This window comes from Balaenoptera ricei, chromosome 17 (assembly GCF_028023285.1).
Source record: "Balaenoptera ricei isolate mBalRic1 chromosome 17, mBalRic1.hap2, whole genome shotgun sequence".
NCBI classification, from domain to species: domain Eukaryota; kingdom Metazoa; phylum Chordata; class Mammalia; order Artiodactyla; family Balaenopteridae; genus Balaenoptera; species Balaenoptera ricei.
The window spans coordinates 70003025-70019456 of NC_082655.1; the positions used below are offsets into that span (position 1 = coordinate 70003025).

Consider the following 16432-nt stretch of genomic DNA (forward strand, 5'->3'; position numbering starts at 1 on the left):
AATGCAATCCTACAATTAATACATTAATAGTAAGCAAAAATAAGAGAAAATCCTACTAAGAGAAGAAAGTATTGACCAGAAAATATCAATGTTAACAGGATTTTCTTTATGTTTAGTCCAGTATAGCACAATGCTTTTTACCTACGGAAATCAAATCTTTACCCTAATACCTAAATACAGATTTTATAATCTCAACACTTTATTTCAGGTATTTGAGTTGCATAGCCTGTAAGTAATCACAGAGAAAGAGTTGAAGGAAACAGAAACTAAAATAAAGTAATATATATAAAACAGTCACATTAGAAACTTTTTCTGCATTAACTGAAGAAAGTATTCAATGTTTGCCAAGTGGAAATTACAAAATTGAAAATGGCTAGGTTTTATATGTTAAACAGATATTCCAAAATACGACCTAAAACTAAATAATAAATATACTTAGTTATGCATTTTAAAAATACTGAAGCATCTTTAAACAGCAAAAGAATGTTATAAGGATTTCCCTTGTTTTTATAATAACAGAGAAAAGATCAACAATGAAAACGAATTTCAATAGAAATTATTTGACAAAAGGCTTTAACTGCACAAAAATCTCTGAAGGATAACATTACCTGCTTCAGCAAATCCTTCTGAATATACAATATAATGATACCTTACCTAATTCCCAAACACAAAACATTTTAAACAAGCACCTGGGAGGCACCATTTCACCAAGGGTGCTGCTGAGTCCATTGTGCAAATCTTCATTTTGAGATGGGATGGAGTAAACTGATGGGATGGGTGGGACAGATGGGGCAGACAAAGGAGGGAGAGGTGTCTGGAAAGCTACTCTGGGTCTTTCAGGTGGTGTTGTCTCTTCGAAGTGTCTTGGTGTCACACTAAACTGCTTTAGTCTATCAGGCTAAAATAAAGAAAAAAATCTGTTTGTTACATGTAATCATAAATTTAAAGGTGGAAGGGATCTCAAAAGACCCTCTAGAGAATCCCAGACTGCCAGCAGGCACTTAAGTTAGACATAGAATAACAGAATTTTACAGCTATAAGAGATTTTGAAGATCCAATTCTTATTTTATAAAAGAGGTAATTGAGACTCCATGAAAGTACATAAATCACCTAAGGTCTCACCATTCATAAATAATCAAGCAAAGACTAGAGCCAGATATTAATTCTAAATATAAAACTCTATTATACTACAACACTATGCTGCTTTACTACCAATTGCCATCAAAGTATTCTAACATCAAAGTATTCTCTAGATCAGTGTGAGCACAGGTTTTCTGTAAAGAGCCAGCTAGTAAATATATCAGTCTTTGCAGGCCATGTGGTCTCTTCACAACTACTAAAGTAGACAAAAACAATATGTAAGCAAATGAACGAGGGTGTGCTGCAATAAAACTTTACAAAAATAGGCAGCAAGTGGATTTGGCCACAGGCTACAGTTTGCTTACCCTCGCTCCAGAACATCATTTACATGTCCTTTTCTAAGATGTGCACATCAAAAGTAAACCCAAAAGTAATGGTCTAACTATTATATCTAATATTTTTATTTATTTATTCTCATAAAGCAACTTGACACTCCAAAGGTTGTTTCATTTAAATATAAATAAGAAGGTCCATCAAACACTAAGGTAACTAAATGCAAAGGTTAACATGTCACCATATTACATTAAAAAGTTCAAGATTTTAAAAGGAAGTTTTTGATTGTCAAAACTATTTCAAAGGTATTTATTGATAGAGGAAAATATATTCAGTTTTGGAATTCATCCTTTTTTCCCAGCATGTTTAATTTCTCAGGAATGATTTCTCAGATTAATCTAAAAGTTTTACTCTATGAGCAGTCAAAAAGCACACTGGGAGTGATGCTGGTGCACTATTAAACTTTTTTAAATGAATAATCCACAGGATATATACTTAGCATAAGAAAAAGTAAGACAAAAGTTGCCTACAGCTGAGTAATTTTAAGTTGCTGTATTCTTTTTAAGAATGAACTTTTTAATGAAATTAAAGTTTCTTAATCATTAAAGATGAAACAAAAACTTGCCTTAGTAAATAAATTCTACACATCCAACTAAAAAAAAAAGTATCCTTTGAGAAGAGTAATAAATTATTACCTTCTCCTTACTCAACTGCAATGATGTGTGTAATTCATTCCAATTATGAAAATTGAAGAATTAAAGTAAAAATAAGGTTATTACCTCTAGATTTACATTAAGTAAAAACTACTAAAATGCTTAAAGCCTAGAATTAAAGATTTCAGTTCCTTTGGAAATTCCTCTAATATAAGAAAAATGGTCATGATACAATAAAGAAAATTATTAACATCCATTGTAAATTAAACTAAAACAGTGCATGGAATAGTGCATGTAAATAAAGTGGAGGGGCTTCCTTGGTGGCGCAGTGGTTGAGAATCTGCCTGCTAATGCAGGGGACACGGGTTCGAGCCCTGGTCTGGGAAGATCCCACATGCCGCGGAGCAACTAGGCCCGTGAGCCACAACTACTGAGCCTGCGCGTCTGGAGCCTGTGCTCCGCAACGAGAGGCCGCGACAGTGAGAGGCCCGCGCACCGCGATGAAGAGCGGCCCCCACTTGCCGCAACTGGAGAAAGCCATCGCACAGAAACGAAGACCCAACACAGCCAAAAATAAAAAAAATAAAAATAAAAAAATATATATATAAATAAAGTGGAAAGGACTAATTTACAAGAAACTTTAAAAACGCACACATGAAAAAGGAAAAATTATCTTAGAGAAGTAAACAAGTAAGAGTTAGGACTTAATGTTTTATGAGAACTGAATTTAGTTTATTACTGTTCAAACTGGTCTACTCATACATTTTCCCCAATATGTTCTATCTCCACCTGCCACCACATTTGAGGCTTATTTGACTGAAAGATTAAACATTAAAAGCCGGCAGGAACCCTTACCGATTTCTCAGGGTCTTGTGCTCCAGAAGCTGCAACCCTGAGGTCCAAATCTTTTTCTCTAAACAAAATTAAAGTTTTATATATTAAAAAGTTATAATAAACACTATCATTACTGAAACAACCTTACACACAAAGTCCATGCAATAACATCTCAAAAAACAAGTAATTCCTTTAACTGACAATAAAGCCTTAAATAATTCTGAAAACTCAATTTTCCAATTTGGTGCAAAGTAAACTAACATTCACATGTAAACTGCCTTGGAATAAATATCTCTAAACCAGTGCCTGGGATACTTCAAAGTCTAAGGAATTCACACAGAATAAAGTAGAGAAGTAAAACAAAATCTTTACTTAGTGAAACAAATAAAAAACTTTTTTTAAGGTTCATGTATATCTTCAGTTCACAAAAAGGAGGGTAAAAAAATTAAAAATTAATACGGTACTCTCCAATAAGAGTTTTTAAGAAAATGATGTTAAAGATGGCTAATATCAGACAGTAGATATTGGCTTCCTCTAAGATAGAAAAAAAAAACAAAACTAAAAGATGACAGGTCTCAAATTCTCTTAGAACCAAGATATCTATCCCTAATTTTAAACTGAAATTAATATTTCACAGGTATTTCTACATGAAAGATTACAAACTCTGAGACTTGTATACAATATAAATATCTGTAGATCTATCATGATTATTTTTATACAGCACATATACGTGTGCTTACCATTTCATTGTTAAAAGACAAAATACTTTTATATTTGCTACTATATATGGGATAATACAGTGGGCATGTAGATAACATTAAATGCTACCCTAAAATTGAAGAAACTAATGAAAAAGTATGTACAAGGCCTGTTACAGGATGAACACATAGTCTCCTTTGTTACCTATGATAAAGAAAATGAACACCCTCATGGTATCTGTTTTATTACCCTGGCTGATTTACAATGTGGAGACTGAAATAGAATGATTTACAAATACTGAATCGTATTAGGAAAAATATCCCCTTATTTTACCATGTAATAGTCACCACTATGTCATTTTAAACAAACGCATTTAAATTCAAAACATCTTTTTAAAATGCAAACCTTTCATTACCGTCTCTTGTTCTTCTGTTGTTCAGCCATTTGTTCCAATAGTTCTTGTCTATATTTCTCTTTCCTTCTCTGAATAAGTTCTCGATCTTCACCTCCTAGAAAGTGGTAAGAAAAAAATGCAGTCTTAACTCTTAAGCAACACATGTAACTGGAAAGTCAATTTTTTAATCTCCATTTTTAATTATATCAAAGAGTATAATTACTACATATGCAGCAAATATAGAAGGTAAATCATATGTATCATTACCTATTCAACTAGTTTCATAATTTATGAATAACTACTATGTGTCAAACCCAAGACACATTAATCCTTCCCAAACTTCTACGTTAGTCAAAAACCTTCTTAAATAAGAGAATATTCTAACTCCTATCCCCACTTTCCAAAAATCAGGATAATATCTCCACTAACATCTCCCACAAGCCCCTTAACTTTAACAAGTGTGTTCAAAATGAACATCTCAAAAGCAATTGCTCTTCTTTGTTTTCTGTTACTGACCAAATAATCGAGCCTCAAAACCCCACTGTAACTTTGATGGCTTATGGTTTCTTATTTACTTCATGTGAGGACCCTCTTCTCTATTCTCATGGCCTTCAGCCTTGGATAGGAACTCTCTATATTTTACCTGAATTGCAGCAATAACCTTTTAACTAGTCTCCGGAACTCCTCCCCGCCTCCCTACTCCAGTACAACCAGCACACGTATGTAAGACTAACTATCTTAAAATACAGCACTAATCATGATGACACATTGCTCAAAAAACTTCAATAGTTACCTCAATTCTACAGAAAAAAATATATAAACCTCTCGTTCTGGTATCACTTACATGAAAATCCAGTCATGCAAGCATCTTGGATCCACAGAAAATTATTATTATTGCATGTTAATCACACAAAATAACCTCTTAATCTAGATATGCAAAATCTGGAACATTACACAAATCACAGGGATATCAAAAATGCAACCAAACCAGAAATTTCTCTACTACCTTAATTGTTAGTCTCCCAACCATCAGTTGGACACACAGCATCTGAGTTTGTCCATTAAGGACAGATGTTAGCAACAGTGAAGCTCCCAAAGGGTAACATAAATTACATTAAGGTTAATAATAATGTTTTACAATCAAAGTAGATATATCCATTCTGCTTCTGATCATGATGGAGTTAACAAACAGAAAACTTAGCCTCCCTCCATTAAAAAAATAATAATAAAATTAGGCAAAATATATGAAATAACTGTTTTTCAGACACTGGACACTGGACAACAGGTAGCACACAACTGTAATACCTGAGAGAAGTTAAATAAATGAGGTGAGCCCTTCAGGCACCCGTTTCTGCCTGCATGCAATCTCCACGGGTACAGGGAGGGAAAAATCCAAACAAAGCTGGGAAATTATGTTAAATTGAGCAGATAAAGATCAAAATTCAGGAAAGCTAAAATGACTAGAAGTTTAGGGCAAAGATTCAAAAAGAAGCGTAAAAAGGGCTTTAGAAATCTGTAAAGGCGTTCCTTCAGACTTTACTGTGTACTAGTCTGTGTATGCAGAGTGAAATTCCATTAGGCTGGGCAAAAAATTACGGAGGACACATAAACTGAATTCTCAGACCTCCTCAAACAAAGTGGAGAGAAATTTAAGCTCCAGCCAGCTAGACTGGAGTTCTCGGTGATCCTCTAAGGGTATTCAGGGAAGAGCCCGAGAAAGGTCACTCTGTAGCAGGAAGGCTGAACAATCTTCCTAGAACGAAGGCTACTCTAGAAGTCCCAGCTAAGTTTAAATTTAAAATAAGGCCTCTGAAAGACTGGTCCTTAAGTAACAGAAAAACATGACTGTGGTAGGCAAAATTCTAAGACAGACCCTATGTTCCCTGCCTTCTGGCACTGACTCCCTGTATAAACCTTCCCCGAGTGTGGGCAGGACCTTTGACTTGCATCTAGCCAATGAATATGGCAAAGGTGAAAGGAATCTGCAGATGTATGTAATTAAGGCCCAAATCAATTTTGAATTAATCGAAAGGGAGATCATCTTGGGTGGGTCTGATATAATCAGATAAAAGCCCTCACTGAGTTTAGAGATTCTCCTTGCTGGCATGATAGAATAAGCAGCCTTGGTGAGGAAGCCCATGTGGCAAGAAACAGCCTCCAGGAACTGAGGGCAGTCTCCAGCAGATCCAGTAAGAAATCAGGGCCCTTAGTTATACAGCCACAAGGAAATGAATTTAGTAAAAAATATGAATGGGCTTCTTCCCTCATAAGCCTCCAGGTGAAAAACAGCCTGGCTGACACCCTGACGGTAGCCTTACGAGATCCTGAGCAAAGGACCCAACAAAATTCATGACCCACAGAAACTCAGATGCTGGGTGACGTTTTGAGTCACTAAATTTGTGCTAATCTGTGATGCAGCAATAGAAACCCAATACAGTGATTAGAAAAGTTAATCAATTGAAAGAAAAATCACATAAAACAACAGAGATGATGTAACAACAAAGATGTTAAAACAGCTATCATAACTATGCCCAAATATTTAAATGAAAATAGTAATATAATGAGGAGGAAATGGAAACTATTATAAAGAACTAAATGGCGAGTCCAACTTCTGCTTAGAAACTAGAAAGCCACAAGAGAACATTGCTCATACCCCACGATGGAAAAAAGCTCAATCATCTACAAAATCAAAACTTTAAAAAAGCCCATCAGAGAGCTGAGGTTACAAGCAACCAGGTAAACTGAATTCCAAAGGGTATAAAAACAAATCCATAGAAAGATGAGACAACCCAAGTGTTTTACCTTTACCAGAGTACAGAGAAATAGGCAGCTACCTTAGAAGTAGATAAAAAGAAAATAACTGAAACGCTAATGAATTAAGGCTTTCTGTGGATTGGAATGGCAATGCAGAAGGGGAATCTGCACTCACTTGCTGCCCCTACCAGATGCTTATGAGACAGAAGATGGGGCAATGCAAGACACCTAAAAGACACCATTCTGAGGCAAAACAAACAAACAAACCAACAGAAAACCAACGCCCACATTCCAGACTCTTCTCTCATATAAAGTAATCTATTGGTTGAAGGGCAGAAAACCTTGGACCCAGCATTCTGCACTCATACAAAGCAAAGGTCTGCTACTGTTAGGGGAAGAGCAGGAAATTCTCACATATAAGATCCTCCACAGGGCTTCCCTGGTGGCGCAGTGGTTAAGAATCTGCCTGCCAAAGCAAGGGACACAGGTTCGAGCCCTGGCCCAGGAAGATCCCACATGCCGCAGAGCAACTAAGCCCGTGTGCCACAACTACTGAGCCTGCGCTCTGGAGCCCGCGAGCCACAACTACTGAAGCCCACGTGCCACAACTACTGAAGCCTGAGTGCCTAGAGCCCATGCTCCGCAACAAGAGAAGCCACCACAATGAGAAACCAGCACACCACAACAAAGAGTAGCCCCCGCTCGCTGCAACTAGAGAAAGCCTGCGTGCAGCAACAAAGACCCAACACAGCCAAAAATAAATAAATAAATTCATTAAAAAAAAGAAGATCCTCCACAGGCATAAAGGAGAGTTTGGCTACCACTCTGAGGAGAGGCAGGAACACTGATACTCATTTCTGAGAACCAAATGCACAGGGCCAGCTTTGCTACAGCAATCTACTGCTGAGGAAGGAAAAGTGTGGCAAGAGAGACACCCTCTTCTGTCAGGGGCTGGCAGGTCTTGCTAAAAACTGAGGAAGGTGCAGGAACACTGAGAAAATCTCTCCAGGCCCCACACTAAGAACAAGGTAGTCAGAGAATTTAACACTTCTCTCTAAACAACTGGTAGAAGAACAGTTAAAAGTCATTAAAGATGTACAAGACGTGAACATCACTATCAACCAATCGGCTTAACTGACATTTATAAACCACTACACTCAACAACCACACAATGCGCACTCTTTCAAGCACACATTAAACATTCACCAAGAAAGACTATATTCTGAGTCACTTTTTAAAGTTTTATTTAAAAAATTCAAATTTGAAATAATTGAAATTTACAAATTATTTTCTCAGACCATAAGGGAATTAAACAAGCAGTCAATGACAAAAAGCAGGAAAATCCCCAAGTATTTGGAAATTTTAAAACATACTTCTAAATGACCCATGATTCTGTTAGAAACCCCATAATATATTACTTTGGCTCTCAGCAGTCAACTGTCTTAATTCTTTAAATAAAGCAAAAGGCTCCAAACAAGGTCCTTGGGGCAAAATTATAGGAAGACAAATTTCAGCTCAATTGAAATGAGAATACTGCAACAATCAGAGCCAAGTGAAGTTGGAATGTGCTGCCTCTGGAGAGAGTAAGCTCCCTAAAGGGACACACAAATTTGGGCTGGGGGAAAAAGATACAACCGCGAGATAAATCACTGAATTAAAAGAGTGTAATAGCCTATTCCAAACATGACTCTATCATCAAACATTAATCTATAATTCCTGATTGCATTAATGATAAATTCATGCCATTCATCTTTAAAATTTCAGGGTAGAGTAATCCATTTATTGATAAAATTATTTGTCAGTAGGTTCTCAACACAGAAAGCCATTTCTCCAATTTTTACCATGTTTAACAAAATACATCGTAAGAAGCAAGCCCTTACTCTGACTTACTGATAGGCTAAATTGGTCAATTCTCACTTAAAGACATTACACTAGAATAAAACTCTAGGTGTTACGCCATTTTTCTCATAATAGCCATTTCAAGGAAACAAAAGTCTGAGAATATCATGCAATTATACTTCTCTAAGCCAAAATTTAAATTACTGACTGCTTTTAGGTTGAATGAATCTAAACTATTATCCAATTTCTTCATATACTTCAGTGAAACAAAATTTCAGGCAATTTTTTCTAATAGTTTTACACAAAGAAGAGACCACTTTTGTACTTAAAGTTACATACAGGAAGTATGCTCTCTTCACACTGTTTCTGAAATTAAATGTGACAAGTTAATATAGCAAATCAACATGCTTATCTTAGGCGATGACCTTCATTTCTGACAAAATAAATAGAAAATCTGGATTATAATCATTATTTGAACAAAACACTTTCTCAGAAACTACATGGAAAGAACATGGGAAAGGATGTTTATCAAAGGATAAAAAGGTTTAGTTCAGGGGAACTGAACTAAAATGTAAGGCAGTTTTGTGCTAGCTAAAGAAGAAAAAGAATGAAGAAAGAAATTATCACATATAAAATAGGATATAAGAAATAGCCAACACTACGACAAAGTAAAATATGAATTTAAAAGATTTTACTGAAATTAATATTTATCATCAGTAGAAAGTTCATCACTAAATAAAAGTTATTTAGCTTTAAAATTATACACAGAGCTATATAATACACTAAATAATTATAATAGCTATATAATATGCTAAATGTTTAGCATAGTGCCTATCATAAAGTAAGCACTAGAGAAATGTTTTCTATTATTAGTAAGAGTGGTATTAATTACAACACTGAGTTCTCACGAAGACCTTTTATAAAACACTCCACAAAAGTCTAATCAACTGGAGGTTTTTGTACGTACCAAAGAGCATCCCCGCAAAAGGACTACACATCTCTCGATTAGCAGGTATGGATGGTTCATTGTCTCGAGCGCTAAAAACAAAAACCAGAAAGAATTAAAACCCAAATAATTTTTAGGAAACAAAAACAAAAATTCAGGAAACCCTTTTTCATAAGAACAGTTACCCCAGTAAGGAAAATGAATATAAGTACACATAAATAAATCCTAAAAAAGAAGGATATCTATCCCCACACTTTGAAAAGAAGATCATCTCTAAAAAACTCCTTCCTTGAAAGAAACAAGGAAAAAAAAAAATGACAACTCTCTCAAAGAAAATTTAATTAATTAGACTCAAATAGCAAATTCTCTATCTCAAGCATTTTTATGTGTTACTTTTCTTCAAAGAAAATAGACACCTTTCTTGACACATGACAATATTATTTTCATTATGCACTATAAATTTGGAACCATTTATCCTTACGTACAACACAATAAAGCCACCAAAATGATAAAAACTACAGAAAGAGAACATGAATATAAAATGCATATAATTTCCTTTTTTTCAACATGACACAATTATCTATGAGTACTAATTTTACAAAGTAAGCATAAAAGTTATCTACCCAATATGTTGAAAAACAAAGTTTTGAAAAGAAAACTCATATTTTAAGAACATTTTCAATTTATTTCAAGTTACGTCATCTCTATAACTCCAAGATATTTTAAATTGATTTTTAGTCCATTAAATTATACACTTATTTCTCCTTTCATTAGTTCAAACAAATATATATGCTTTATAATGATAGGGACTCAGAACACCTTGGCACACTTTATAATCAAAACTTGCACTTCAAAAGAATGCTGTAAAGTTCCATAAATTTTCATTTAACACAATTCTCCCCTCCCCCTTTCTCCCTAATAAGGAAGGCTGTTAACATACTATACCTTTCTAGTTTTCCAGCAAGCCAGTTTTAGCAGTTGCTGTTTTACAGTACAATGACTGAAGGGCAGAATTTATATTACATACTATACCTTTGATTTCCAGCAGATGAAATTCGTATGTTTGACTGTTCTGTGACATCACCACCATACTCCATAGGAGGCACATTCCCTCGTCTGTTCCCGTACATCCTTAAAAACACATTAGCTTACAGAGCTTGTTCCACATACAGTGGACTTTTCTTATCTCTTTGGTATTTTTACATTTGATGTTGGAAATATTAAAGGGAACCAAGTGTTAAAATGAAGTTTTATTGTAAATACGTTCTAAAATTAATTCAAATGACATCTGACTCAAGTATGATCTGCTGGTTAATAAGAGACACTAAGAGTTTAGGTTCAATAGTCTTTAAAACAAAGGGAGGTTATTACAAACTATTTCAATATAACTTCTAGAAATTTTTAATATCAAAGCTATGCAAATACTAATAAGACTTTTTTATTATTCACTTATTCAAAGAATACTGAGCATCAACTACATGCCAAGTACTAAATCTAGGTACTGGGTATGTGGACATGGTCCTTGCCCTCATGAAGATAATAGTCAAATTTCAAAATGAGATCATTTTTTAATCAAAATTCATAGATTCTGGGAATTATTTCACTGAATATACAAACCTTTTTAACTTAAAAGTACAGCAGCAGTCTTAACCATTAAATCAAATCAAATGTAGCAAGCCACAACATTTGCTAACACTGTAAATCACATGAAATACTAAATATTAGCAACAGGTGAATACAGAACATTGTAAACATGGGTAGAAAAATAGTTCACTTTATTTACAAGGTCATGAACAACAAAAAGAAAGATTAGAATTTCTTTTATTTTCTTAAGAATGCTTTTCAGAAAATAACTTTTAAATGTTTTTCAATTAATCTTTTTTCCACTTGGCAAACATGGAAAGTTTAACTTCTCATACCAGAGAAACCAACATGACTTTTCACACCAACATTTATCAGCACCCATGAAAATCAGCATTTCATAAGTCATATTTCTTTGCATAGCTGTTGAGTTAACAAACTATATTGTCTCTCATGAGGACCACTGGTAAGAAATATGGTTGTTACAGTATTGTTCAATATTTTAGGTGAATCTGATTATCACGTTAAGAAAAACAGCAATTTTTAGAGGAAAAGGAACTTATCACTCTCCACAGAGCCAGCATATAAAACCCTCTCTTTGTTTCTATCATATATTGTCAATATCACCTGTGGAGAAAAGACTACCCAGAACTGTAACCTTAATAATGTATGACCTGTGGCATGACAGATAAATGGCTTCCATTTTTTATCCATATCTAAAACAGAATCCTCCCCAATCCCTTTCAAAAAAGAATTTCAAACTTATTTCAATTTATCAAAACACAGCTGATTTTATATCTAAAGCCTAAGTGCTCAAATCTCTCTTTTAAACTGACACATCAGTTTAGTGTCATTCCTTATTTCTACCACTTAAAGAACAGGTAAATATAAACTTAAATTCAAATTTATAATTAACAATGCCAGGCAACCAGATTTATTTATACTGCATCTATATAAAAACACACGTGTAGAAAAGAGTAAACAGAGCATGCCTGAGATTGCTTACCCTTAGAAAGCCCTGTTTGCAAGATTGGCCCTCAGCTGGCACCTGAGAACACAGATTTTGGGAGGAGTCCACCATTCTCAGAACTGATAAGAGTGACCCACTGTGCCTAAACTGTTGGTACAAGCAATAGAGTTTATGCTGAACACCTGCTTTCCTTCAGGGAGTCCAGAATTTTGGCACATGCTAGGAAAGTTTTTTCAGAAAGGGACAGACCTCATAAAAGGAAGAATTTATTTCCTTTCACATAGCAAATCAGATTTGACTGAGGGAGTAAAATAATTGTAAAATAGTTTCACCATCCTACCAACAAAATAAAAGTTAAAGCTATGTTAAATGGAAAAAGCTTTTTCTATTTCCTTGAAGAAATGGGTCAGTAATTCTAGTTAATTAGGTTCAAATCTCAATGCCCAAAGAAACCAGGTATAGGCTAGAAGGCAAGTTTACTCTAAAAATTAACACAAGGGACTTCCCTGGCGGCGCAGTGGTTGAGCATCCGCCTGCCAATGCAGGGCACACGGGTTCGAGCCCTGGTCCAGGAAGATCCCACATGCCGCGGAGCAACTAGGCCCGTGTGCCACAACTACTGAGCCTGCGCTCTAGAGTCCGCAAGCCACAACTCCTGAAGCCTGAGCGCCTAGAGCCCGTGCTCTGCAACAAAGGAAGCTACCGTAATGAGAAGCCCGCGCACCGCAACAAAGAGGAGCCCCCGCTCGCCGCAACTAGAGAAAGCCCGCGCACAGCAACAAAGACCCAACGCAGCCAAAAATTTTAAAATTAATTAATTAATTAATTTTTTAAATTAACACAAGTTTATCTTTAAAAAAATAACTCTTACAGAAGAAAAGCAAGTTGTTTAAAACCACAGGTATTTTCAGCTAATTTAAATGTGAATGAACAACTCCTAAATGACAGTAATGTATCTTTTTCATTAATAAACCACAGAATCAAAAAAACTACTTCAGAAGTAAATTTACAATGTTTATGCTATCAAGAATGACATATTATAAAAATAAACTATTTACCATCTGTTAGTCCTGACACAACTTACAGGGAGAAAGAATCAAATTCCTCCTTACTTAAAAGAAATCATCTAATTCATAATGGTTACATCACCTGGTTTCATAGTAAAAATTTCTCTAATGTGAATGAATTCTGCTATTAGGGGTACTCTCAACTATAGAAATTAAAAGAAAACTACTGAGCTGTTAAATGTTGGTCACCATTTTTCTCATTGTTTTCTGTTCTTTCCCAATTTTTATATTTACTTTAATTCAATAACTGTTTTTCTAATATTTACCCCGTCTTTAAAGTGGGGAAAATAATTAATATAAAAATGGTCCTTCCAAGTATAAATGAAAAGTAACTACTACAAGAAAAAAAGTAATACCAAGTCAAATAACTCATGTTCTAATAAGCTATTTCTCCTCATTTATACCTTACATATTAAGCATGCACACTTCTTAGAATGTCCTACACTAAGTAAGCGAGCACTCAAATCTATTGAGTCAGATTCTAATTCTACCTCAGATTCTAATTGCAGATGGAGCGGAATTTCAGAATTTTGTTACATAACTAGCAAGATTACAAACTAACAAATATCAAGAGTAAAACAGACTGGAAGTGCTAACTGCATTAATCACATAAAAAATTTAAAAAACAGCATTCTTTAAGGCTAAAAATTTCTTTTACTCATTAACATTGGTTATAAAGTAAAACATAATAAGGTAATATATTAACTTCTACAGCTCAAGTTAAATAATAAAGACTAGGATGACTATCTTTTTTAAAAGCATATAAATTTCAAAGTATTATAAGATACACTATTATATTCAACTTTAGAAAGCTCCTAAAACATTATAAATTTACTTAAATTGGTAAATATGTATCAAACAATACACACAGGCACGCGCGCGCGCGCACACACACACACACACAGAATGCAACTGTTGAGCTAAGTGCTAACCATTCTGTTAACTATTTTAAAACACTTGCCAGTGATTAATGATTAGTTTAGAAAAGTAAAATCATTCCTGGGCTTTATCCTTCCAAAAGTGGGGAAAATATTTCATTAATAAATACATAATGATATATGGAAAAGTTTATAGGGTAATTAGAAAAGAACTGAGACCAAAAACCTAAAAATCAAAAATTACTAAAAATCAAAACTGGAATTTATCGCATGTTGACTATTAGAAGGAAAAAAGAGAACACGGGAAATTTAGAAGAATGAAGAAAAATTTTGTACTTCTCAGTATATAGTCAGCCCTCCGTATCTGTAGGTTCTGCATCCGTGGAGTCAACCAATCTTGGATAGAAAACATTTGGGGGGAAAAATTCCAGAAAGCTCCAAAAGGCAAAACTTGAATTTCCCGCACACAGGTAACTACTTATCAATATATAGCACAACTATTTACACAGCATTTATATTAGATTAGATATTATAAGTAAACTAGAGATGATTTAAAGCATAAGGGAGGATGTGCATAGATTACACGCAAACACTACACCAGTTTACATAAGGGACTTGAGCATCCAAAAATTTTGATACCCGTGAGGGGTCCTGGAATCGATCCCCCTTGGATACCAAGGAACAACTGTTTTAAGAATAAATAGTTAAATCAAGAGATCAAATGGAGCTTCCCTGGTGGCGCAGTGGTTGAGAGTCTGCCTGCCAGTGCAGGGAACACGGGTTCGAGCCCTGGTCTGGGAGGATCCCACATGCCACGGAGCAACTGGGCCCGTGAGCCAAAACTACTGAGCCTGCGCGTCTGGAGCCTGTGCTCTGCAACAAGAGAGGCCACGACAGTGAGAGGACCGTGCACCGCAATGAAAAGTGGCCCCCGCTCGCCGCAACTAGAGAAAGCCCTCGCACAGAAACGAAGACCTAACACAGCCAAAAATTTTTAAATAATTAATTAATTAATTAATTAATTTTTTTTAAAAAAAGAGATCAAATGAAGTTACACATTTCTTTAGTCTCAAAAATTTCACTAACAAGTAGAGTCATTTTTCCTAGCAACCACTCTGCCTGCTAAATAAATCTAATTAATGTTCAATGTGAAATCTTTTCTTTTAGAAATCACCAAATCTGAAATATAGAAATCCAATTTTAACCTCACCTGCCATGGAGACATATGTGAAAAACCTTACAGTTAGAGATGTAAGAGTTTACACATTAACAAGATGTATAATAATGATTTACATTTTTAAGAAATATTGTAAAAACATTAAAATGTATAACAGGAATTATTCTCACTCATCTACATATTTAATCTATTCTTAAACTACTACTTGGGGAAGATTATATATGGAAACAGTTCATTTCGTTCATGGGATACATAAGAAAATAAGATTGTTCTCAAATAATTAGGCTGAAATTGATTTGTTAGCTCATGTATAAAATTATCACAGGGTGTAATTACAAAAATAATAGATTAAAATATATTACAAACAAAGCAACAACCATCATAAGTTTTTTGAAATTCCAAACTTAAAAGATACACATTACATTATACTCTAAAGGTAAACTGACACCATAAGAAAAAAAAAGTTCTCATGTACAAATAAGGCAGTACCAAGAGTCCAAGAATATCTGTATTTCCCTAACTGAAACTTCTTGTAGTTCAGGTAGCCTTTGTCTACCTCCAGATACAAACATTTTCAAATATAACACATTACAGAATTCTGAACATTTTCTGAAGTACAATTAGATTCAAATCAGAGATAAACTATAATTGGCATTACAAAATTCTAATCCTTCAGTCAAATTACCTAAATCAGGGTGAATATTAAAAAGATTAGATAAGCAGGATGTAATAACTAAAGAATAAAGAGTAGATGACAAAGAACTGAAAAGGCTTTGTATGATTATTTAATAATTAGAATAATGAACATGTAGCATTATGTCTCAGAAAATTTTCTAAAATACTACAAAAATAATCTATTTGGACTAATGAATGAAACAGGTCCCACGAACTGCTCAACATTTACATTTAATCCCTACAGGTTAACTAGTCAATGAAAATATCAGATCCTACCATATTTTTATCTCCAAATCAAAAGTTAGATTAAAATATAGCAAGTTTTAAGTATTAAGACAAATGACTTAATAAGACCCCACTGCAGCAATTAATAAATTACAAATAGTGTCATAGAAACAACATGCAAAGGAACTGAAAAGCATCTAAAAATCTGATCAAAAAACATTAGTGCCATATCACTAAAATAAACATTCAATAAGTAACTTAAAAACAAAAAAAGTTGATAAAGGTACTTAGAACATAGAAATATTAAAGGAATAAACTGTATTTCAT

General features: G+C 34.4%; 1 protein-coding gene across 14 annotated transcripts in view; it reads right to left on the reverse strand.

Annotated features, from left to right (window-relative positions):
- CSPP1 (centrosome and spindle pole associated protein 1) overlaps positions 1 to 16432 on the reverse strand; it is a 225941-nt gene that overhangs the window by 70518 nt on the left and 138991 nt on the right. For 10 of the 14 annotated variants that reach the window (XM_059901811.1, XM_059901810.1, XM_059901822.1 and 7 more), the window contains 5 exons: positions 10565 to 10663; positions 9554 to 9624; positions 4015 to 4108; positions 2922 to 2979; positions 690 to 898 (listed from right to left, as the gene is read on the reverse strand). The exons of 2 other annotated variants lie outside the window; for them this stretch is intronic. In XM_059901811.1, the coding sequence (XP_059757794.1) occupies positions 690 to 898; positions 2922 to 2979; positions 4015 to 4108; positions 9554 to 9624; positions 10565 to 10663 (531 nt within the window). The remainder of the gene's footprint in view (positions 1 to 689; positions 899 to 2921; positions 2980 to 4014; positions 4109 to 9553; positions 9625 to 10564; positions 10664 to 16432) is intronic. 2 more of the 14 variants (XM_059901821.1, XM_059901814.1) reach the window with 1 other exon arrangement.